The 23,593-nt window shown below is 45.1% G+C and overlaps 1 protein-coding gene across 3 annotated transcripts in view; it reads right to left on the bottom strand.

The window, feature by feature from the left end:
- Window positions 1-23,593, bottom strand: part of LOC126212829 (uncharacterized) — a 269,408-nt gene that overhangs the window by 184,342 nt on the left and 61,473 nt on the right. For 2 of the 3 annotated variants that reach the window (XM_049940240.1, XM_049940239.1), the window contains exon 2: window positions 462-1,936. In XM_049940240.1, coding sequence (XP_049796197.1) covers window positions 947-1,867 — 921 coding nt within the window. In that variant the 5' untranslated portion in view covers window positions 1,868-1,936 and the 3' untranslated portion in view covers window positions 462-946. Of the gene's footprint in view, window positions 1-461; window positions 4,855-23,593 lie in introns of those variants that run through there. The other variant, XM_049940241.1, reaches the window with a different exon arrangement.

Here is a 23,593-nt window from a genome sequence, read left to right on the forward strand (position 1 = left end):
CATTCGGGTGTCAAAAACTTGTAAGTCAATAGTATTATGGTAAATAAATAAAATTCATTATTATGGTAACAACATATGCGTAAATTATTGTTGTTTTGAATAATATTTTAACTGCATTTTTCGGACCACAAGGCGGAGCGCCTTATTACACTACGAAAAGACGTACCCTTCATTTTGTTATGAAAATGTTGAAATAAAACTATTTATTTTATTTTACTTTCATTCGCCATGTAGGGGTGAGTACATGGTTTCTGCGCTCATCCATTTTGTCCATTCTTCTCGCATTGAGACTGCATAACAGTACACTTGCTATTGGTAATGCAAAAGAAAAGGGGTGAGGGATAGCATTCTCCTTGTAGGTTATTAACCTCCTAGCCTTGTACAGGGGTAGAAGATATATTTCGCTCTTCTTGTGGTCCGAAAAATACGGTATTAAAGTGAAAACAGAATATAGAACTTACCAATTTTGTTCCTTTCATCTACGCTCTTTTCATCGAAATCAGGCACAAACTTCGTAATAATTTCTTGCCACGCTTTCATTTTCATGACTTTGTTACTGTAGTCATCGCTTTTCATATCCCAAATAACGGGACGACTTTCCACTTGACTTGTAAAATCTTCTGTGTTGATGAACTCGAAACTGATGGCTGCACTGTGTGGAGAACCACTGGGCTCAGCAACGGCTGCCTGTCTGTTGGCAGCTCTGCACCGCTGTGTCTGTGGTCGGTGTCCCAGTGTGAACACTCCAATACAGGTTAATGCATGTCCGGCGGTGACCGCAGCGAACAGTGTCGGTGTCCGTCACATGTGGCGAGGGTGAGTCACTGCTGGGTCACCGTGACTCGGTGGGTCAGTGCAGTGTCCCGTTGTGAACGCTCCAATTCAAACGAATGTATCTCTATCAGTGACCGTCACAAGTGTCCCAGTGTGAAACGAGCCTTACACCTTACTTAACTACGTGCTCGAATTGTTTACCATCGACTGCAGACTTGCAATCGCCGTTCGAGAGAAAGATGAACAGATACAAAGTAGACTGGATGTCACGTCGTAGCCTACTGTGGGGATGCGACGGCGCACACAGCCTGGTGTGACTGGGGCTCCGTGACAGGCTGCACCTTCCAGCGCTGCCCTCAGAGATGAGCAGTCGAGAGCGGCAGGCAACTGTAGTGCAGCACTGCTTCCTATCGGATGACCGCGCTGGGCAGCCGTCGTGTCGGAACCACGTACGCTGACTCTTATCCGGTGGTCCGTCTTCCAGGAGAAGGGGTGTTCGTGGAGAAGGGTGCTTATTTAGCACCCCTGCGATGACGTGAGAACTCACGGTGGAGTTTCCTATGGCGCCGCACCACGCGTTTACGCTCCACGGTCGTCGGTGCTGTGCGTGACGGGGCCAGCGTGGGCTTTGAGCTGGCCAGCAGTGCACGTTACGTAAATCTACATTACTGCCGTTCGTGAGCGTCGCTTCCTCGGTAAAGGGGTAACACGTTGGAAAATCGCAGTGTCGCGTCCCTGGGACCGCAGAGCAAAGCGGCAGAATTCTGCACCGACGTTCGAAATCACGTCCTGCGGGCGGCTGATGCTGTGACAGACGACGAGGGTGGAATTTGTACCGATGCGAGATGCGGATGACACTCGCCTGGCCGATCCAGCGTTCCTCGGCACGACACACCGCGGACTGAACAGCCGCCGCAGCGAGGACGGCTCCCTCGTGAGCTGCGTCGGCCGCAGCCCTCGCCGCCGCCCCCCGCCTGGCGCCGGAACTGCCCGCTCGCGCTGCTGGCCTCGTAATTCGTGCGAGTGCCTCACGCGACGGGCAGCGTCGATCGGGATGGCCGTCCCTGCCGTTTCGACAGCATTTCTTCGGCATTCGCCGTACAGAAGTGGCACGTCCAACTTCTCCTCGTCAGCGTGCGAGGAGCCTTACAGCGGAAATGACCTGCCGACAAAAGACACAGTTCCTGCTGGTCCCGCAATGCAGACGAGTAAACAGTCAACATGCTTACACAAACAAGTAGCCTACCATGAGCGTGTTTAAAGGCAATAGCCGACTCCGGCCGACTTCCCTTTCAGTCTTAGAACATTTCTCGGATTATTTTGCGAAAAGTTTCAACTCCAAAATCAAATGGTTCAAGTGGCTCTGAGCACCATGCGACTTAACTTCTGAGGTCATCAGTCGCCTAGAACTTAGAACTAATTAAACCTAACTAACCTAAGGACATCACACACATCCATGCCCGAGGCAGGATTCGAACCTGCGACCGTAGCGGTCGCTCGGCTCCAGACTGTAGCGCCTAGAACCGCGCGGCCACTCCGGCCGGCTCAACTCCAAAGTCAACAATCTCCATATCCCTGTACTCGTCTGTTCAAGCGCATTCGGACGCCGTTAAAAAAAAGTATATCATCGTATTTTTTAAAAATCACACTCGCTTCAATATCTCGATGTATTCTAAACATTCTCTGTGACTCACCAGAATACGTACCCGCAAACCACTGCCCATCGTTAGGAGTACAGGTTCCACAAATGTATGCCCTATTATACCAAATGTAAGCAAACCCGAACTCACATACGGGCCGCACTGGGTAGCCACGCGGTCTAGGACGCCTTGTCACGGTCCGTGCGGCTCCCCCCCTCGGAGGTTCGAATCCTCCCTCGGACATGGCAGTGTGTATTTTCAGCAGTGCAAGTTAGTTTAAGTTAGATTAAGTAGTGTGTAGTCTTAGGGACCGATCAGCTCTCCAATGTGTTCCCATAAGACCTTACCAAAAAATTCCAAAGAAACATTTTCTCACATACTGTCGTCTGTTTATTATCACGGCTGTCAAAGTGCTCATCACGTTGATAACGAGCATCCCTATAAAATGATTTTCGAGAAATATTACTGCACGTTGAGATACATCTGGAGTTACCGCCAGCACAGGCCCGTGTTGTAAGGCATTTCGTGCCTTTGGCAGTCATTGCTGTTTCTAATAGAATGCTTGTTTTAATTTTTGCCACAGATGATATCATGGTAGTGTTAAGTTTGGCGAGTGAGCAGACCATTTCGCGTTTTCTGAACGACCGTTCCAGTGCTTTCCAAGTGTTCTCTCCAGAGGCTCCGCCGCCAGACGTGAGAAAGCGGGGGTCACGATGATGAAACACTGGTTGCCGTATGTCCCCCAGTAGCTGCGGCGGCAGCACATCTGAGGAACTCGAGATGCCCGGGTGTGTTTAGGTTGCCGTCAGTAGACCGCAAACCACGATGCGGGTCTCGAAAACACGCACTGAATGACAATATACCGATGGTGTCGCTTTTGTCGACTTCCTCGAGTAATATGAAATTTTCAACTGACGATTACAGCGTGTTGCGAAGATCGACTTGCCCACGGTGTGTAAACGATTGTTCTTCCTTAAGGTACGTTCTCCTTGTTGCGACTGTTGCCATTATCGTTCAACAACAATCGTGGAACGATAATCGTAGAACGCTGTTGCCCTGAACTGTGCTGTGTTCGTTCCACCGTCTGCCGACACGGTCATTAAACGACGATGGTTCGTCTCGAATAGTTCCTACGGTCGCTCGCGGTTTCTGTTGTGGAAGGCCACATGCGTCACGGCTCCGTTTGATGTTTTACCGGATTCCTGATACAGTATACTTGTGAAAATTGTCGTACGCGCAGATCTCCACTCCATCGCTACCTCGGAGACGCAAGTAGGCCGACTATAACACGACGTTCAAACTCACTTACATCTTGATAAACTGCCATTCTAGCAGTAGTAACCTATTTGACAAGTGCGCCAGACACCTGTTGTCTTAGACTGACGCGCCAAAGTCACTAGTATAGGCACACGTATTTAAATACAGAGATATGTAAACAGGCAGAATACGGCGCTGCGGTTGGCAACGCTTATATAAGTAACAAGTGTCTGGCGCATGTATTAGACCGGGTACTGCTGCTACAATTGCAGATTATCAATATTTAAGTGAGTTTGTACGCGATGTTACAGTCGGCGCACGAGCGATGGGACACAGCATCTCCGAGGTAATGGTGAAGTGCGGATTTTCCCGTACGACCATTTCAGGAGTGTACTGTGAATATGAGGACTCCGGTAAAACGTCAGATCTGCGACATCGCTGCGGCCGGAAAAAGATCCTGCAAGAACGGGACCGACGACGACTGAAGAGAATCGTCCAACGTGACAGACGTCCGACTCTTCCGCAAATTGCTGCAGCTTTCAATGCTGGGCCAGCAGCAAGTGTCAGCGTGCGAATCATTCTGCGAAACGTCATCGATATGGGCTTCCGGAGCCGAAGGCCTTTGGACTGTTTATGGCTGGAAGCATGTTGCCTGGTCGGACGAGTTTCGTTTCAAATTGTATCGAGCAGATGGACGTGTATCGCTGAAACAACCGGTTTGCGGCTGTATAAATTTTTTCCACTCCAGTTTAACCTGAATTTGAAAAGCGCTCAAACTAACCTGTTTCTGAAGTAACCGATTGTCGGTTTATCGTTCCTATTACGTCCTGTAATAAAGTAGAAATCGAACAAACACTGAAAAATTTTTCTCTCTTAGTTTCGTGATACATAGAATCAAAACAATGAAATATGCAAACAAAAGAAAACACCGAGCGTCAACCGTTCCCTGCTTTTCTCGAAAAGTGATGGGTGGTTGAATTCCAAAAGACATCAGTATTCGCCTAACGATTCAAAGTTTTAGAAACTCCGCTCAAAAATCTAGGATCGCGCGAGGGTTACAAACAGATGGAGGCGTGTTATGTAGACACTGGGAAAAGATCAGCTACCTTGTATTTTTACTGAATGCTATGAATGAATTGTTAAGTTTTTAAAAAATGGTTCAAATGTCTCTGAGCACTACGGGACTTAACTTCTAAGGTCATCAGTCCCCTAGAACTTAGAACTACGTAAACCTAACTAACCTAATGACATCACACACATCCATGCTCGAGGCAGGATTCGAAGCTGCGACTGCAGCGCTCGCGCGGCTCCAAACTGTAGCGCCTAGAACCGCTTGGCTACTCCGGCCGGCCCGTTAAGTTTCTAATTTATTACTCTTTTATAGCAGACAAATATTTAATCCCTTAAAGCACGTAAAGCATTGCAGGTCAGTGCTGTGTCACTTCGGAAAACATTTTACCAGTGGAATGGAAAAACGAGTCCAAGTTGCAAATTTTTACTTCTTACTCATTCGATGACTAGTTTCGGGCCGAGACTCATTTTTAAATCACCATAACATAGTCGAAAATGGCATTACCGAAGAAGTAAAAAAAATGTGCAATGAACATTTACAGTGCGTACAGATAAGTTATCTGTATGCACTGACCATTGCATATTTTTGGCGTTTTCGGAAATACAATTTTCGGATGTGTTATGATTTGAAAATGGTAATGATGATTCATCGAATGAGTGAGGGGTAAAAATTTGCAACTCGGACTGGTTTTTCTGGTTCTACTGAGTAACGGAAGTTGCTGACCCGAGCTGCTCCAGCACGCTGGAAGTTGGACAGTATTTTACGTCACCTCGAAAACATGTTTCCAGAGCGGCGCTGGTGCCATCGGCAGTGCGAGGCACCGCCGCGCAGGCCGTGCGGGGGCGGGCCCCGCTACGCACCGCACGCACCCGCGTACCATGTCAGGCGGCGCCCGCGGTGGCTCCGGTGTCGGTGGACTCCGCCGACGACCGACGTCGGCCGGAGGCGGCCGGCCGATCTTTTCAAATCAGTCCGCCGCTGCGTGCGCCGTCACACTACGGCACGTCTTCTCTCCCGAACGTACAGACATCGGACGACAATCGGTGAAGTTCAGATGAGCTGGTTTTCTTCGGTCAAACCGACTGATGTTCTCACGCTCTAAATATGGAGCGTCAGAAACTGATAAGGATGAGTTTCTGGCATCCTGAGGATCAAAATATATCGGGATATAATCCGGAATATATGGACTGCAATCGCAGGTTTATTCGTAGGTAGCAAAATCTTTATTGGAAATATTAGGCATAGATCATAACCTCCAAAAACAATTTATTCGAGTCAAAAGGGCGGCGTATCGTATATAGTATAAACCAAGGTAAGTTGGTGGCATTGCTTATTTCGTGACACTTTGTGGATTCCTCTTCACGGGCCGGCCGGAGTGGCCGAGCGGTTCTAGGCGCTACGTTCTGGAGCCGCGCGACCGCTACGGTAGCAGGTTCGAATCCTGCCTCGGGCATGGATGTGTGTCATGTCCTTAGGTTAGTTAGGTTTAAGTAGTTTTAAGTTCTAGGGGACTGATGACCGCTGCAGTTAAGTCCGATAGTGCTGGATTTTTGTTCTGAACACTGAGATGCTGACGCCGCTCTTTGAGGCGACCCTTTCGCGGAGGAGCTCTCGATCGGCGGGTAGCACAGACGCTACCAGGGCGGCCACGCTCCACTCCAGGATGCGTCGCACGTGTGATTCGTAAACCAGTCTCGGACCGGCTGCACTTCCTCAGTATTCTACCAACAAATCGATGCCCACCACCTGCTTCACTCACTGCAGAGCCTGCGTGCTCATTCCATTCCGTATCGCTACAACGTGTGACACGCAGCCATTTGTAAACGATTCCAGCTGTGACTCATCGATAATACACTCACAGGATACTACGTTTTTTTCGTTTTGTGAAGTACATAATACTACATTTCCGAACATTTAAAGCAAGTTACCGATCTTTGTACACCTTGAAATCTTTTAAAAACCTGACTGAGTATTTTATGCATCTTTTGTCAAACACTACTTCCATACAAAGAATTGCATCATCTGCAAAATGTTTGAGGTTACTATTAATACTGCCTGCATGGTCATTAATGGTACATCACGAACAGCTACGATCTCAACACAGTTTCCTAAGGCAAGAAGTTACTTCTACATCCGCCGATGAATCTCCAATGCGTGACAGCTTTCTTCGTCTTCCCTACCACAAAATGCTCGATCCAGTCACAAATTTCGCTCGATACACCGTACAATTATACTTTTGATATTAAGAGTAGATGTGGTACTGATTCAAATGACTTTAGGACATCGAGAAGTACTGGGACTACCTGACTGCCTCCACTCGTGGCTTTTAGTATGCCGTGAGAGAAATAAGTGAGATGGGTTTCACGAGATTGACGTTTCCGAAATGCGTGCTACTTGACGTAGAGGACCTCATTCTGTTAGAGGCATCTCACTATGTTTTAACTCAGATTATCTGCTAAAATTGCACAACAAATCGATGTGGAGGATATTTGGCGGCAGTTTTATGAATCGCTTCTGCTGCCCACCTTACCTGCGCTCTCTTTCGACAACTGGGGACGGTTTTCTGTTTGAGACATTATACACTCCTGGAAATGGAAAAAAGAACACATTGACACCGGTGTGTCAGACCCACCATACTTGCTCCGGACACTGCGAGAGGGCTGTACAAGCAATGATCACACGCACGGCACAGCGGACACACCAGGAACCGCGGTGTTGGCCGTCGAATGGCGCTAGCTGCGCAGCATTTGTGCACCGCCGCCGTCAGTGTCAGCCAGTTTGCCGTGGCATACGGAGCTCCATCGCAGTCTTTAACACTGGTAGCATGCCGCGACAGCGTGGACGTGAACCGTATGTGCAGTTGACGGACTTTGAGCGAGGGCGTATAGTGGGCATGCGGGAGGCCTGGTGGACGTACCGCCGAATTGCTCAACACGTGGGGCGTGAGGTCTCCACAGTACATCGATGTTGTCGCCAGTGGTCGGCGGAAGGTGCACGTGCCCGTCGACCTAGGACCGGACCGCAGCGACGCACGGATGCACGCCAAGACCGTAGGATCCTACGCAGTGCCGTACGGGACCGCACCGCCACTTCCCAGCAAATTAGGGACACTGTTGCTCCTGGGGTATCGGCGAGGACCATTCGCAACCGTCTCGATGAAGCTGGGCTACGGTCCCGCACACCGTTAGGCCGTCTTCCGCTCACGCCCCAACATCGTGTAGCCCGCCTCCAGTGGTGTCGCGACAGGCGTGAATGGAGGGACGAATGGAGACGTGTCGTCTTCAGCGATGAGAGTCGCTTCTGCCTTGGTGCCAATGATGGTCGTATGCGTGTTTGGCGCCGTGCAGGTGAGCGCCACAATCAGGACTGCCTACGACCGAGGCACACAGGGCCAACACCCGGCATCATGGTGTGGGGAGCGATCTCCTACACTGGCCGTACACCACTGGTGATCGTCGAGGGGACACTGAATAGTGCACGGTACATCCAAACCGTCATCGAACCCATCGTTCTACCATTCCTAGACCGGCAAGGGAACTTGCTGTTCCAACAGGACAATGCACGTCCGCATGTATCCCGTGCCACCCAACGTGCTCTAGAAGGTGTAAGTCAACTACCCTGGCCAGCAAGATCTCCGGATCTGTCCCCCATTGAGCATGTTTGGGACTGGATGAAGCGTCGTCTCACGCGGTCTGCACGTCCAGCACGAACGCTGGTCCAACTGAGGCGCCAGGTGGAAATGGCATGGCAAGCCGTTCCACAGGACTACATCCAGCATCTCTACGATCGTCTCCATGGGAGAATAGCAGCCTGCATTGCTGCGAAAGGTGGATATACACTGTACTAGTGCCGACATTGTGCATGCTCTGTTGCCTGTGTCTATGTGCCTGTGGTTCTGTCAGTGTGATCATGTGATGTATCTGACCCCAGGAATGTGTCAATAAAGTTTCCCCTTCCTGGGACAATGAATTCACGGTGTTCTTATTTCAATTTCCAGGAGTGTAATTAACAGATTACACCTTAGAAAAGAAAATATGATGAAATGCGTCAATTCATAGCAGACGTGACAGAAAAGTCGATAGCGACCCGCTAAAACGTCCAGGTGCGGACTTTTCGCACATTTTTCTCGACAGTAATAGTAAGCAGTGCACACAACACCGCACGTTAATCAACAGTGTCTACTTTATTGCTACAAGACTGTTGCATATTTAAAATTGAGTGCGAGTCTAAACGTTCCGTAGTGGTCCCACGTCATCCGAATTTGATGGATCATAAGACGAACACTTTAAATTTTGCGATTAAAGTGGTTTTCACTTTCAGTTTATAAAAGTGATGTGGCGACAACTGCTGAACACACTTTCCTCACCCTACTGTACGACAAATCGCAGAAAAAACGTCGCTTTCTGGACAGGTCTCTAGTGCGGTGCATTAATTAAACTGCATATTTTCGTAGTATGCAAGTATAGGTCCACCAAATATTGTACTTTAGCTATGCAAACACTTAAACAAACGTGGCGGCGCGTCGCTTTGCTTCTTTCAGCCAGCCGCGGTTTGCCACACATCAGGCCGTCACCAGAAACTTCACTTGACAGAACAGTGAAAATAATACCGCACGAATACTGCGGTGAACGTCCTCGGTGCTGTGTCGTACCGCCAGAAGCACGTCCGTGTGGCGTCACGTGTCCCGTGCTGTGACCGGCCGACAGGAGAACACGAAGCGGCTGCCGTCTCGATATAAGGTCCGCGCACTTATTTGTCAATCGTGAACCGACGAGTCTGTTAATTTAATCTCACTTTTGGAGCAGACGCTGTTTGTCTGTGCTCCAAATGCAGGTAAAACATTTCTAACATACTCTGGCACTGTCTTTAAAGAATAAGAAAACAAGATGCTGGACCAGAGGTGATTTAGAATGAGAAATACACAAGCTGTAACCTGTTAAAGGGAAATGTTACACTCGGAACGTGACGGCTACGTCAGCTTTCTGCGAATGGACAGGGAAACTTCGAATAACTTGTTTGGAGCACCTTCCCGCTCACATTAAAAGAGAAGACACAAGTATGAGAAGATTTATTCTCTTCTACTTGGTATTCTATGACAGATTATTAAGGTACCACAATGTGGGAACGTGAAGCCTACATCGCCCTTGGAAGAATTTCGACTTTTTATTTTACTGCGTGTTGTGCGTAGAATGCTGATTTTCTTGTTAACCTTATCCTGCGTAAACTATGGCTGGGAAAGATGCGACACGTTGTAACCTCCCCACACATAATAATAAAATGAATTTAAATATGATTCGCTTTCCACGTCTGCATTCGAGTTTTAACCGCTGTTTCACTGCAATAAAACATTACCACTCCATGTTAACAAACCGCTGCTCGAAGCTCACATAACGTATGTGACTGCCGACATGATAATTAACAAGTAAGAAGACGATAATCTTTTATATCTCGTCCACTACTGTTGCGGATTTACTGAAATGCTTTAATATGCGGACGTGTTTAATACAGCACACTATCGTTTGCTGTAGGGAGGTGGAACTGTTATGCAAGCACGACGCCACAAGTGATTAGTGCAAGTCAGTAGCATTTTTCATTGAAGATTACGATGCGTAATTTCGATTCGACAGAACGATAACTTTTGCGAGTTTGTGTGGAAGGCCTAACTTTAAATGTGGTCTTATACAGACGAAATACAGTTACGGGTACCCCACTGACGTTATTTATCGTTTAAAGGTTTACCCGTTTCTAACGCCGAAAATTGTAAAGTTTGACTGGTGGTTGTGCATTTACTATAATTTTTTCCGTTTTCATTTTCTCCATAAAACCGCCATTATTCGCGAGAAAGTTCTAAACTGCCGATATTGTGGAGCGCCAGCGGTAACAATCACTCCCTGAGACAGCGACAAAGCCCTGTGGGCCGCAGGAGACAGAGAATAAACGGAAACTCAGCTTCTATGATTTGCAAGCGCGATTAAATGTGCTCAAAGTGAGTACCGTGTCATAATGGGAGTCCGACGCTGGTATTCCGATTTTGAGTAACCCGAGATGGTGTTCGAGTGGATTACACAAACTCGGGAATCGGCTACTTTTTCGTCTTATGTAGTTACAAATTAAACACTTTCCGTTACTCTCCTTTCATTCCACTGTGGAAACTAGTATTTTTTTGGACTAAGCAATCGTCACGGTGAGAACAAGATAAATTTAAAGCATCACTAACACATGTATTGTATTTAGCTGACGAGCCAGATAGTACTTCTTCAGAAATGAGGCCAATCACATGTCCATAGTTCTTGTTTTGATATATCTTTAAAAAAGTCAAAATTAGTGAAAAATGAGCCACCACTTAAATGCGTATGTATAGAAAACATTCAAAAGGGCCACCGTTTTCATACTGGCATAGCACCTTAAATATTCAACTGTAACCTCTAGTTTCTATACTCAGATTCCTTTATTTGATACTGTCTTTGTGCCTTACACTTTTGGTCAAATTGTTTTTCCGTACCCTGTAGATGCCAGACGATGCGTTATGTTGTTCGAATTCTCAGGAATCCAGTACACTTAATCTTTGGAAGAAGGTGCTAAAAACAGCAAAATGGCGGAATGCGTTGGTAGCGATTTGTAAATTTAAAATTTAGTTGACAGTAACTACGTAAAAGGAAATGTGACACGTATAACGAAGCACTAAGCAATTAGACGTGAAATACGTTACTCGATTACAAAAAGTCCTCTAGTAGAGCGGTGGACGCAGAAATGTCGTGACAAGAGTGTCTGTCACGCTATTATGGGGCAACGTATGAGACCCCACAGAACAGGTATTAGTGAAAGCATGCACCGTTGGTCAGTTTCCAAAGCGTTTAAAATTAAACAAAACGTTTAACTGTGTCGATCACATAGCATCTATCATCGTGAATGAAGACGAAATAAATTTATAGCGTCTATGATGTGGAAGTGATGTTTCAGTGACTGATCAATATGGTGAAATTAATTCCTCCTTGTTAGTTCGATATATATCTAAGACACAAAGACGATACTCTATGCAACCAAGTAGCCCTTATTTATTCTCCTGACCAGAGGCAAACACTATTCTACTTATTAACTGTTTTGATTATACTGAAATGTGGTCAATGTTGCTTCTCGCCCCCGATCGAGGTGGGCTAAGAGAATCTGGTACCTGCTGCGAGTTTCCATGTTTGTACTGAGCAGTCGAGATGAACGGCGCGACGGAGACGACGACTACACGGGACACAACATTGAGATGACCAAAATTTCGGAAACAAATTTTCTGTAGTTATGTTTATACGTTAAACCTTAGTCGATTCTACTAGCCGGACGTTCCATGCTTCACACGTTTTACACCCATGGTCTCTGCAGAACCACTGTGGACGATCAAACGAACTTGGCAGTGTTTTTGTGTTGTGAAAGGAAGAAGTCCACAAGTAATGTAGAATAATGTAGGGTACGAATTCCTTACGGACGCCAGTGAAAATGTAAGGTGGAGCAGTGTGATGAGCAGATCACACGTAAAGCCAAGTTCAAAAGTCTTATCCAGGCCCATTAAAGCGTTCGTGGCTGCTTTATTAACCGACCAGGATTTCGCTCGTAGTAGAAAGAAGTGAGAGGTGGGCACTGGTGGAAACGTTTTGCACCTCAAGAGGTTAAGCGTTTAGGGAAGGCAGGAAGACTTCTGGTCCAGTAAAGACACATTCACACCGCTGTACGAAGGCTTAGGGCATGTTTTTGTCACCAGTCACTGTTGTGTGCCGAAGCCTCTGCCACTTAGCGAGACGTTGGCTGTGGTTGTAAGGACATTTCCAGTATCGATATCGCAGTGTTTACGCGATAAGACAGAAGTGCTGTTGGTAGATCGATTTGCAAAGAAGGCCCTATATGGAACGTATTAGCAGTCCTACTATTTTACTGTCACAGAAACGATACGAAGACCACACACACCTCTCTGAGTATGTACATTACCGACAAGTCAGATATTCGAATACTAGATAATAGTTATATCATAACAAATTTCCCGCACATATGTTTGTCGCACGCTGGGCTATGATTTAGAAAGAGTACGCTAGTACACAAATCTCACTGACTTCGCGATGTCGACTATTGAAACAGGACAGATAGCTCATTCGATGACAGGAAATCAATGTGATAACTTTTGCTTCACGTGATAAACAAAAAAATTGTCAGATTGTTTTAATATATGGAAAGAATATGAAGGACACTGAGGCAGAATTTCGAGATTGGCCGAAGCTACGAAACATGATGTGTGTCCAAAGTTTTACACGCCCCAACGATTAGCATATAACGCAATCAGGCACCGTAAAATAGAGTTTTGGTGGCCTTCGTTCTCGCGACCGGCTCTACCCAGCAACACACAAAAGAACATGGATGACACAGGGTTTATGTTTTAATTTTCTAGCGCCTTGTCAGTCAGTAACTGTGTGTCTCGAACGTGATCTTTGTCCTCACAGATGCAGTGTGTGAACGTCCTTGATAAACCTTTTTTATCACTTGCCAGCTACGATTGGAATATGACGAAGCCAAGAAGCAACAGGTGGACACATTGCCCCATCAAAGGAAACAGTTTCTCACACTGCATTTAAATTCCGCATCTGCACAAAACAGCTGATATTGTCGACTATTTTTATTAGATCTTGACAATCGATGCCTGTTGACAAAATATACGCTGATAATGTGTACGTGAGTAAGATTGCGCCTTGACTCTAAAGTGCGCGTCATTTATGTTGGCGGCCGAGTTTAGGTTCGTTCTGCGCATCTGTCGTCACAAAACACAGTCAGCCAATGAACAGAGAACGACGTTGCCACATCTCGACTGCAGTGCAGAGCATGGACGAGTGTCTTCAGTTTTAGAAACGTTGATTCGTAAATAAAGTAATAGAACAAAAGCAATATCTTGATAGCAGACATTCTTTTATAGAAAGTTTGGAAAAAGCATTCTTTATACCAATTGCTTCATATTCTATTAATTAATTAAACCAAACAAGCAATAAGACTCCTAATTCGGGCGATAGCAAAGAACCGCTTTTTCGCAATAATTGTTTATTTCCTACTGTATTTCGACGAAGCGTGAGTAATTCATAGTCATACCAACAGTGTTTGTCGGTATTTTGCTTCACATATTATACTCCTCATGGCATCAAATAGTCAGACGAGGTGCTTTAGCGTAACGGTTAAGGTATTAGGCTGCTACGTGAAAGGTTATGAGTTCAAGCCTTATGCGGTGCTTAATATTTTCATTATTTAAAAACAATATCGAAGTGCCTTACTTCACGAATTATATTTGTTTGAATGCAATTTTTTGAAATTTCTAGTGCTTTGTCTCATCATTAACCCTTTTGCTGCTGCAGACACGTGCTCCCCGCATTCCGCGCTGTGCACGATTTTGTCATCACTGCACTGCTCGCCTGTGCAGACACATGGTGTTCCCACTGCTTTGACACACTTCTCATTCGATTTCACAAAAACTATTTGGCCCAAAAAATTGATTTTTACACGTCTTCTTGACTGATACCTTCCCCCCATAAATGACTTAATTGTGTTTCGATGTTCAACGCAGTTATTATGCAGCATTAAATGTAGTAAACCATTGCACGAAATTTTGAACAGTTTGCAGAGGTAGAAGTCCATAGCGTACATTTTCCATATGGTCGAATTTAGTTGCCACAATGTTCAGAATGAAATGTGGACAAGATACCTAAATTTCATGTAAAATTTACTGTATAACAATATCTCATTTAATTTAAGTACAACATAGGTGTCGTATGTAATACTGAGAAATATTCCGTCTTTCGCGACTGTAATAAAAGTATTATTTACACCGGACGCGATTGGCTTCATTTTAAAGCACTTCAATCAAGGAGAGGTATGGCACATACACAATGGTACTCATGTTCTCTTTCTCGTTTTTGTTCCACAGTCGCAGTTTTACCAATGGTACTGAAATATATTCCTCTTCTGCAACTGTAATAAGGGACTTATTTAGACCAGACCCGTTTCTCTCTTTTGGAGCATCTTCAGTGGACAGTATTTTGTCTCCTCCATTGCCAAGTCACCTTTCGTAGTTTTGTGCTGCGGTAACACAATATTCAACGTTTGTGTTGGCAGATCAGTGTTTTAGCAAATAAATGATGTTTGTGTGTGCCACACACAAAAATTATATTTGACATAGCTCAGAGCACTTCACTGATAGACGGTATATTCAAGTCCTAATGTTTTTGTAAGTCCACAGTTTTGTTTAATGTATTTCGTCTACTTCCTTCTGATTGATTAAAGTGCTTTAAAATATAGCCAAACGTGCTCAGTGTAAATAAAACTTTTGTTACAGTCGCGGAAGACGGAATATTTCTCAATATTACATACGACCCCTATGTGGTACGTAAATGAGCTATTGTTATACAGTAAATTTTATATGAAATTTAGGTATCTTGTCCACATTTCATTCTCAACATTGTGGCAACTAAAATCGACCATACGGAAAAATATACTCTATGGACTTTTACCTCTGCAAACTCTTCAAAATTTCGTGCAATGGTTTACTATATTTAATGCTGCATAATAACTGCGTTGAACATCGAAACAAAATTAAGTCATTTATGGGGGGAAGGTATCAGTCAACAAGATGTGTAAAAATCTAATTTTTGGGCCAAATAGTTTTTGTGGAATCGATTGATAAGAGTGTCAAAGCAGTCGGAACTCGATGTGTCTGCACAGGCGAGCAGTGCAGTGACAAAATCGCGCACAGCGCGGAATGCAGGGAGCACGTCTTATGTAGCAGCGAAAGGGTTAATGCGGCCTCGGTTGCTTTACTTCATGAACTGCGCGCTCCCCCCTACACGTAAGCTTGCGAACTATGCTATACTATGGCGCTGCTTCTATTGGTGCGTGCGTCGTGTGCAAGTGGCATCGCAGCAATCTCCCGCGTCTGGGCGGGCATGCGCGAGCCGCCAAGATAAAAGAATTGAACTATAGTCTTCATAACCTTGGAGCGTAAATACGTTACACCTCTTACCACACAACACGTGTGATGCAGGTGAGCATAATAAAACAGTATCACATGCGTTAATCGGTGCCGATAAAAACGTTTTGACGGCATTTATTGACGATTTCTATACCTGTTTTCTGGAAGATTTTCTCACAGAACCTCCTTTTCAGGAGTTTAGGTTAACATCAGCTGGAGGCAGCTGTGACAAAGGCTATCCATGAATGTGTGAAGTGCGAAGTAGCACTGTCCGGATGCATTAAAATGGTGCAACTGGCCAGCGACTACAAGTGTGATTCACACGTGGGAATGGACACGCATTTCGTAAATGGCGGGCGACGTGACCGTCTGCTGTGGGTAGATTTCAAAAAAATTTCCCGTTTTCGTTTACGCCAGGAAACCGCCATTACTCGAGAGAGTCGAGCGGCCGACGTTTAGGAGCGCCAACAGCAACAGTCAGTCGCTGAGGCAGTGGCAAAGCTGTGTGGGCCGCAGCAGACGGAGAAGTGGCGCGAAAATACATCCCGCTGATCTATGTATAGTATCTCGCACTTACAATTTAGACAAAAACATTTACGGTACTGTTATGAACGCAAAACCGAGCGACACAGACGTTTTTATATCATAATTATGGCCTTACGTTTTCTGTTATCAGAGAGACCGCACAGATCAGTGATTTCAGCCTGGACAGCGGCGTTTCTCCAGAGCAATTCGTCCAAGCATATACGTCCCTATGTGGGGAACCAGCGTCGCAGACATCGACATGTTCCGTGACACCACGACGACAGCGATACGGTCTCGAAAAAAAGGGCGACGGACCTTTTTAAAATAATCTCGAACTGCTACTGAAGTTAACTCGGTAAGAACATGGACGGCGTCAGACGCAACAATGTCGCGAGCAACTCCGTTCGCAGGTGTAACGGAATTTGCGGCCCACGGCAGATTTCGCGGCAATTTATAAACACCACGTCATTTTAATTGTCCGTTTATCTCACGCTGAAGAACTACAAACCGGTGAACGAGAAAGAATTGCGATTACGATGATCAATTGAAGGCTTTTCTTAACTGTAGTTTACTCGGAAGACCGTAATATTTCTTATCGTGTTTCCTATGGGTTAAGGGAGACAACACTATGCTCTTTCAGTGAATTCCCCTAAGCAATGAAAGTAGAAAAACAGAAGATTTACCCACAACTGGGAAATCGCTTCATCGCCTCACTAGTAAAGGCGACCTCATTTCATGGCAGCTGTGGTTTGGAAACAGAGTTTCAGTTGTGGGCAAAAGTTTGCTACCGACACTAACTAGAGACGCTCCTTACTTCCGAAATGAAGCATTGCGTAAGGCGATAAGTGAATAACGTGCACAGAAATGAATGAGAGGACCTCATATATAATGATTTAATCGTATTTTTTTTTTTTTTCCTTTCTGGTCTCAATGAATAACTGCGGCACAAGACTAGCAAACCGTGTGTGACGTCGTGATCCACGTGGAGGAACGGTTAAGGATAATCTGTCGGAACAAAGGGGTGCTATTCTTAAGACCAGAAGACTGCGCATCTTCATTTGTTACCCACCTTGAGTAGACTGAAAGCTCCTACATATTGCCTCGGGAATCGTATATGGATAAAATCCAAAACAGTAACTGCAAGTCTCATATTTGCTTCTAAGTATCATTCAGAACGAAACAAAAGTAGGATACGTCATTCACAGAAATATTCTGAGTAGATGGGACGCTTTCCTATGTAAAGTCAGTGTATTAAAGATAAATTAAACATTTTATTAGTACACAGTAGTTTTAGCTTAGTAAGTCTGTTTGCCGCAAGTGGGACAAGTTTTTCAAAGATTAGCTACTAGACAATGCGTGCCAATTTGTAGTACAGTTTCCTAGTATGGACTTTTCGGACACGTCGGAGAGCGATCACCAAAGTTCGTACAAGCACCTAGTACTGATAAATCTCTTCTGTATTGTCATCAAGGCAACTTTCATGCTGATTTGATACGTGGGTGGATTGCGTAAGAAATCACAGCACTACATCGCAGAGGAGGAAGCAAACCACAACGAAAAGTCTTTGGCAACAAAGGATGTGCGATTCGACTGTCGATGCATAAAATAAAGCGAAGGAAATTTGTGCGTTTGGCACTTGTAACCCCCGTTTCCCTAACGATCAATTAGATGTACTCCATATATATATATATATATATATATATATATATATATATATATATATATATATATATATATGATTTTGAGACTATATTAAAGCTTAACAGAAAAAGAAGTACATCATTTAATTACTAAAACATAATAATGAGACAAATATTTTGCAATACTAATCACATCATCTTCAGTATGAAGACTGTAAGGCCGAGCTCTGTCGACGGCACGGGCTGCACGTGTGGCGCTGCAGAGTCGGCCGTAATAAACAGGGCGAGAGTGTCCATGTTATGACGTCACGGTTGTGTCTCGCGCAACGAGGCCTGCCGCGATGGGTATAGAATATGTGGAAATGTTCTAAAGCAGGTGTCTACATCCGCATATTATGTTTCCAGGGCTGCGCTGACGGCAGTGAAGTATCGGCACCGCTTGGTATGCAAGTGATTGCAGACCGTCACAACGCACGTGGAACAAAAGTCGTTAGAGTTGGCCCAGTGACGGAGCACTGAGGAACGTTTGAAACCTCTCTTTGGAAAGGGAGAATTGTAACCCGAACGCCTCCACAAGCTACGCAGCAAACCTGTTTCAAAATCCTTGTATTGGTTTATAGTAGGAATTCGCGTCGGTCGTCAGATCTAAAATGATTTTGAGACGACAGGTTGTTAATCTCTAACTCCATGAGTAACGTATTCGGCACATCACGCTTCATAAGTCGATGCTGTGTCGACGTCTGCATTGGATTAAGCAGAGGTCATAATACGCACATCACGGATGTTACTTCTTAGAGCATAAAAACACACGTCACACGTACTCCAGAGAGAACGGCCGGAAAACTATATGCTTCCCGCCAGGCCGATATTTGTTCTTCTGTAGAAGCGGCGAGTTAAATGAGCCACAGTCCAACAAGAACAGGAATTCCATCGTTTGTGAAAATAAAGAATTGTCGGGACAGTGTGTGAAACGTCTGCTGTCGTTCCACCTGGCTAAACGCAACAAGGATAGATACCGGATTAGCACTGCGAGTCTTGGGGAAATTAGCTTATCTGAATTGCTACACGTGTGACACTAATACGACAAGGAGGTCACATGTTGAAATCACTGCTTGATACTGCAACTGTGTGAACCACTTGGTTTCGAACCTCATCACGGCAAGGATAGATGCATGTGCCGTCTACAAGTGTATATCTATGGTCTAAGGTATGAAGCGTGTTGTGTCTCCAAAGTTCCACACGCGCCAACGAGCTGCGTACAACGCAATCAGGCGCCGTAAAATAAAGCTTTGGTGGCCCTCGTTCTCGCGTTCGGCGCTGCCCGGCGACATGACACAACAATATCGGTGACGTAAGTTGATTTTTCATTTTTATTGCCTTTCCAGTAAATTAGTTGTTACTCTCAATGAGGTATTCCACATGTGCAGTGTGTAAAGGCCGACGATAGATCTTTTTCCTTATCCGTTACCAGATACGAATGCAGTTTGTAGAAACACAAAGACAGCAGCTGGACACATTGCCACGAAGTAAGACAGGTTCTCACACTGCGATTATATTCCGCATCGATACGAAACAGACGACGCTGTCAACTTCTTTATTATAGCTTCACAATCGATGGGTGGTGACAACAAATCGGCTAATCCTATGTACTTGCTTAAGGTTTCGCCTTGACTCGAAGGAATTTTTCTAGCCATCATACGTCTTCAAAACCATGGAGAGTAAATACGTCCCACCCCTTACCGCTGCGCATATTCCGCACGACGCGTGTCATCCAAGGAGCATAAGTGGCTTGGATAAGAACATTTTGATGGTATTTTTTGACGATATCAATACGTGTAGATTTTCTCACAGAATCGACTCCTCAGGAATGTAGAGTAACATCAGCTGGAGACAGCTGTGACCGAAAGCCACCGACGAACGTGCGGAGTGCGAAACAGAACAATTCGAATGCTTTACAAAGGTACAACTACTAGCGACTAGGAGTGTGATTCACGTGTGGGAATGGACACGCATCTCGCAACTGGAGGGCTACGCGAGGTTGTGCTGTGCGTAACTATTAAAAACTAAGGCGCTGCGTCAATTAGGACTTCACTATGGTTTCCACGACGCACACGTGCATATAAATTTCTCTGCCGTTTTCGTTTATTTCGGAAAACCGCCATTACTCGCAGGAGACTTAAAAAATAATAAGAATGTGAGGCCAGGGTCACTCGATTACAGGGGTGGCGTGTTTGGCAGTGCAGGTTCGTTCGTAGTGAATGAGTCGCGAGTGTCGATGTTGCGACGTCTCCGTAGTGTATCAGCAAGAGACGCCCTCCCGAGACCTGAATATGTGTAACACACCTGAAGCGAAGGGAACAGTTAATTCTGCCAAGCGAGCCATAGTTATAACTTTTTCCGTAGTATTCTACTTGCCTCATCCAAGTGTAATACTTAGCCAAGCGTTTTACGCAAAAATCTTTAGTGTACTGTTATCAACGAAAAATCGAGGAATACAGACATTCTTTTACATAAAAAAGGGGCTTCACATTTCTCTGTTATCAGAGAGGCCGCAAAGATCAGATTTCGCAAAAATAATTTCAAGCTGTACAGATGCTGTTGTACAGGGCAATTTGTCGAATCATTTGCGTCCCGACGTGGGGAAACAGCGTCGCACATGTCGACACCTTCTCTGGCAGCATGAGGATAGTGATACGGTGCCGAAAAAAAGGCGATGGACATTTTCAAAATAATCTAGACCTGTTAAGTAAAGCTTAACTCCCAAGAACACGGGCAGAGTCTGACGCAAGAATGCCGTCGCGAGCAACTCCGTTCCCAGTTGTAACGGAATTTTCGGTCCAAAGCTGTTTCCGCGGCAATTTATAAGCACAGCGTCATTGCAATTGTCCATTTATATAATACTGACGTATTACAGAGCGGTAAACTGGAAAGAACTGCTATTACGATGATGAGGTGAAGGCTTTTCGTAGGTGTAGTTTCATCGTAAAAAAGTAACATTTCTTGTCGTGTTTGCTGTGAATGTTGTTTCAGTCTATTCCTCTAAGCAGTGGAAGTATATTTAAAAAACAGAAGATGTAACACGAGTTGGCAAATCACTTCATCGTCTCGCTAGTAGGGAGACCTCCGGGTTGAAAACGGAGATTTAGCCGTTGAGAAAAGTTTTCTACCGTTACTAACTAGAGACGCTTCCTTAATTCTGAGACAAAGAAGTACACATTGCGAGAGGTGAATGACATACACAGAAACGAATGACGTCGTTAAATATACTGACACGAAGCGACTCTTATTCTTTCGTGGTGGTTCCACATGCAGGAACGGTGAAGTATAATCTGTCGGAACAAAGAGGTGCTATAGTTTCTCCTGACCAGAAGAGAAGGTGGCTTCAAATGTTACCAATTCTGAGTAAACTGGAAGCACCGAAATACTGTCTCCATAACCGTATCTGCACTGGCTCCAAATCTTTAATAGCAGCTGGATGTTTCGATGTTTACATCGAAGCATCGATCTGAACGAAACAAGAGTCGTAGTATAGAAATGTTCTGAGTACGGGAAACGCTTTACTACAAAAATTCATTGTATCACTAAAGAATTAATAGTTCTAATAGAACAGAATAACTCTTGTTTCCCGTAGTTGGGTCACAGTTTTCAAGGATTACGTACATGTACGATTCCCGCCAATGCTAGTACAGTTTTCTAGTATGGACTAACCGCAGCAGAGAGTGGAGAACACTTTTGGTAAAAGAAGATATTAATTTTGTATTTCTTCTGGGTCGTCATCAAGGCAACTTTAATACTGATACGTGGCCGGAATGTGTAAGATATTGCAGCACCGCATCGCGGATGAAGGTGCAACTACAAAGTTAACACTTTGGCAGCAGAAGTTGCGCGATACGATTGTTGTGGTAGAAAACGAGGCGATGGAAATTTGTGGGTTTGGCACTTGTAACCCGCCGTGTTCCAAACGACCGGCTAGTTTATTTGTTATAAAAGTTTATTAAAGCTGTAGCAGAACAAAAAGTACGCTTTTTAAACACGTAAACTTGACAACAGGAGGAATCTTTCAAAACACTAAACGTATCATCTTAGTGAGGAGAGTATAAGGGCAAGATCTGGCGACAGTATGGGCTGAACACGTGGGGTTTGAGAGTTGGTCGTAATAAACAGGACGCGAGTGCCAATGTTGTAACGTCCCGGTTGTCTGTCATGGAACGCGATGCGCACGGAACACAACTAAATTCCCTAAAGTAGGTGTCTACACCTGCATACGCGTTTTCACGGCTGGGTTGACAGTGGTGAGTTGTCGGTACTGCTTAAGATGCAAGTGCTTGCCGACCACGACAGACACACGTGAAACAAAAGTCGTTGCAGTTTGCCCACTGACGGACCGCTGAGGAATGTCTGGACAGTCTCTTTCCAGAGAGAGAATTTCAAGCCAAACGACCGCACACGCTACGCGGCCAACGTATTCCAAAATCCTTGGATTGGATGGAAGTAGGGATGTAGGCTATGTCGGTCGTCACATCTAAAACTCTACGAATGGCGAAGATATTTGGCACGACAGAAAGTTAACCTCTGACCCACTATTATGAATTTACTCTACAAGTAACGTTTTCTGGTACATCTCGCTACTTATCTCGATATTGTGTCGATATCTGTACTGGATGAAACACAAGTCATAGCTCTTTATTCCGTGTAAAAATCGGAGATTACGGATGCTACTTCTTGAAGAATAATGCCACACGTGAGGTGGCTATGTGCTTCCCGCCAAACCGGTATTCAGTCTTCCGCGGAAGCGGCCAGCTAAATGAGACGCAGTGCAGTAAGAACAGGAATTCCTCGAATTGTTGCAGTTTTGTCGTTTGTTAAAATAAAAAGTTGTCAGGACAGTGTTTGAAAAGTTTGCTGTCGTTCCACCTGGCCAAACGTAAGAAGGATAGTTATCGCATTAACACTGCGAATCTTGGGAAAATTAGGTTACTTCAAATACAACAAAAGGAGATGTTGAAGTAAGTGTTTGATTGCAGGCATTGATAATGTAATTGTCTAGTCCGCTGGGTTTCGAACATCAGCACAGCAGGGGTAGAGGCAGGCGCCGAGCATATGTGTATCTGTATGGTCGAACGTATGGAACGTGGTGTGTGTCCACAGCTTCACACTCGCCAGCGAGGAGCGGACGGCGCAGTCGAGCACCGTAAAATGAAGCTTTCACTGTCTTCGATGTCGCGATCGGCGCTGATCAGCGGCAAGACACAATAACATCGCTGACGCAAGCTTTTTCCTGCTTACCGCCTCTTCGGTGGATTGACTGTTGACTTGAATGCGCTGTGTCTCCTCTCATGTGCAGTGTGTAAAGGCCCTCAGCGGATCGTTTTCCATCTGTTACCATTTAACGAATGCAGTTTGTAGGAACAGAAGATGAACAGCTGGACACATTGCGACGAAGTAACACAGATTCTCACACTGAGTTTAAATTCCACATTGATAAAAAACAAACGATGCTGTCAACTGTTTTATTACATGTTTACAAGCCAGTGGCTGGTAACATATCCGATAATTCTAAGTACACGATTAAGAGTTCGCCTTGACTCTAGAGGAATTCTTCTAGGCATTACACGTCTTCAAAACCGTGGAGTGTAGACACGTCCCACCCCTTTCCGCTACGCCTATTCCGCAAAACGCATGCCCAGGTGAGGATAATAAA

Source organism: Schistocerca nitens, chromosome 11 (genome assembly GCF_023898315.1).
Source record: "Schistocerca nitens isolate TAMUIC-IGC-003100 chromosome 11, iqSchNite1.1, whole genome shotgun sequence".
Classification (NCBI taxonomy): domain Eukaryota; kingdom Metazoa; phylum Arthropoda; class Insecta; order Orthoptera; family Acrididae; genus Schistocerca; species Schistocerca nitens.